Source organism: Anastrepha ludens, chromosome 5 (genome assembly GCF_028408465.1).
Source record: "Anastrepha ludens isolate Willacy chromosome 5, idAnaLude1.1, whole genome shotgun sequence".
NCBI lineage: Eukaryota > Metazoa > Arthropoda > Insecta > Diptera > Tephritidae > Anastrepha > Anastrepha ludens.
In genome coordinates this window covers 90,142,519-90,143,787 of record NC_071501.1, presented here as the reverse complement: position 1 = coordinate 90,143,787, position 1,269 = coordinate 90,142,519, and the positions used below count along the sequence as shown (strand labels likewise).

Sequence of the window (1,269 nt, the reverse complement as noted above, 5' to 3'; positions counted from 1 at the left end):
CTTGTTGTGTATTTTTTAAATAATATAACGACTTTCCGAACACAAATAAGAGCGTTTCGTTTCGATTATTTCCTAAAATCACACACATTAACTGAATGCACTATTGTGAACGGGTGCAGACACACACAATTACATAGAGCACGAACAGCTGTTTTCATCTGTTAAAGGCGCTTGGCTCGTGTGTAAAAATAATTGGTTGATATCTGTAATTTGTGTTTATTATTTTATAATTTTCACAAAAATACTGAATTGTCTACTATTTGTTGGGGCGACATATGAAACAGTGGGTGCCAGACCAACATAGAAAATCATGTCACAACTACTCCGTCAAGGTAGGTATACGTTCCCTGTGAATTGTATTCCTTGTTATACAACATTGTCACTGACCGCTGCAACTTATCTTCCAGTAACTTTACTAACCTGTCGCACTCCCATTGCACAGTCACAGCGTTTTCGTGGTAAAATCAATATTCAACGTCCTCGCGCGCCACACTATGAACGTGCCAAAGTGCTTGCCGTCGCTCAATCATTGCAGCCGGTGGAGGAGATTGACAAGTCGGTAGCATGCTTTACACGTCGTCAACGCGATGCGGATTTAGAGAATCCATACGTTACGGTTATAGCGCGAGAAGTACGCAATTGGTTGGAGCATTCACGCATGGTTGGTTTCTATCACTTGAATTCCATCAAACAAGATGATCTCTTCGAAGTGCGCGTAAAATTGCACAAGCAAAATATGCACCTTAAGGCATATGGCAAACATATTGTGCGCAAAGCTGTTGAGGGCACACGTTTCGAAGCTATTCTACCACTATTTGAAAGCAACAACTGTATAGTATTTTCGCCGGATCAGCAGGTCGGGCAGCTCTTGCGTATAACTCGCCGGGTGCCGCAAATGCTATTGTTGGCGGGCATAGTTGATGAGCGACTACTAAGTCGAAATGAGTTTGTTGCCTATTCACAACTGCCTGGCCTGCAGGCAGTACGGGGGGAACTGGCACAAACTCTTAATATGGCAGCTGGCCACTTAGTGCAACAATTGGAAACACATCAGAAGAATTTGGTAAATGTGCTTGATGTGCATGCAAAGGGCAAAGCAGAAGAAACCGAACCTGCCAAGGATGCAACTGAGACGGAGAAGGCGTGAAATTAATTTACGTGTATGTTTAGTGTTTAAAGTTTAAATATGTAAAAAAAAAAAGAAAACGAAATGAATATAAAAAATTTGGCCGCTAAGTCAAAAATTAATCAAAAGTTTGTATGCACAAA

General features: G+C 41.3%; 1 protein-coding gene across 1 annotated transcript; it reads left to right on the top strand.

Moving 5' to 3' along the window:
• The first annotated feature begins 128 nt into the window (after window positions 1-128).
• LOC128864958 (39S ribosomal protein L10, mitochondrial) lies at window positions 129-1,248 on the top strand. Its single transcript, XM_054104770.1, has 2 exons — window positions 129-332; window positions 408-1,248. Exons 1-2 carry the CDS (start codon window positions 311-313, stop codon window positions 1,145-1,147), a joined length of 762 nt encoding a protein of 253 aa, XP_053960745.1. The 5' UTR covers window positions 129-310; the 3' UTR covers window positions 1,148-1,248.
• Window positions 1,249-1,269: the final 21 nt, after the last annotated feature.

Excerpts from the sequence above, each read along its gene's own strand:
- LOC128864958 (XM_054104770.1), top strand. The coding sequence starts at position 311 with ATGTCACAACTACTCCGTCAAG. Across the intron at positions 333-407 it reads GTCACAACTACTCCGTCAAG|TAACTTTACTAACCTGTCGC; the intron begins GTAGGTATACGT and ends CTTATCTTCCAG.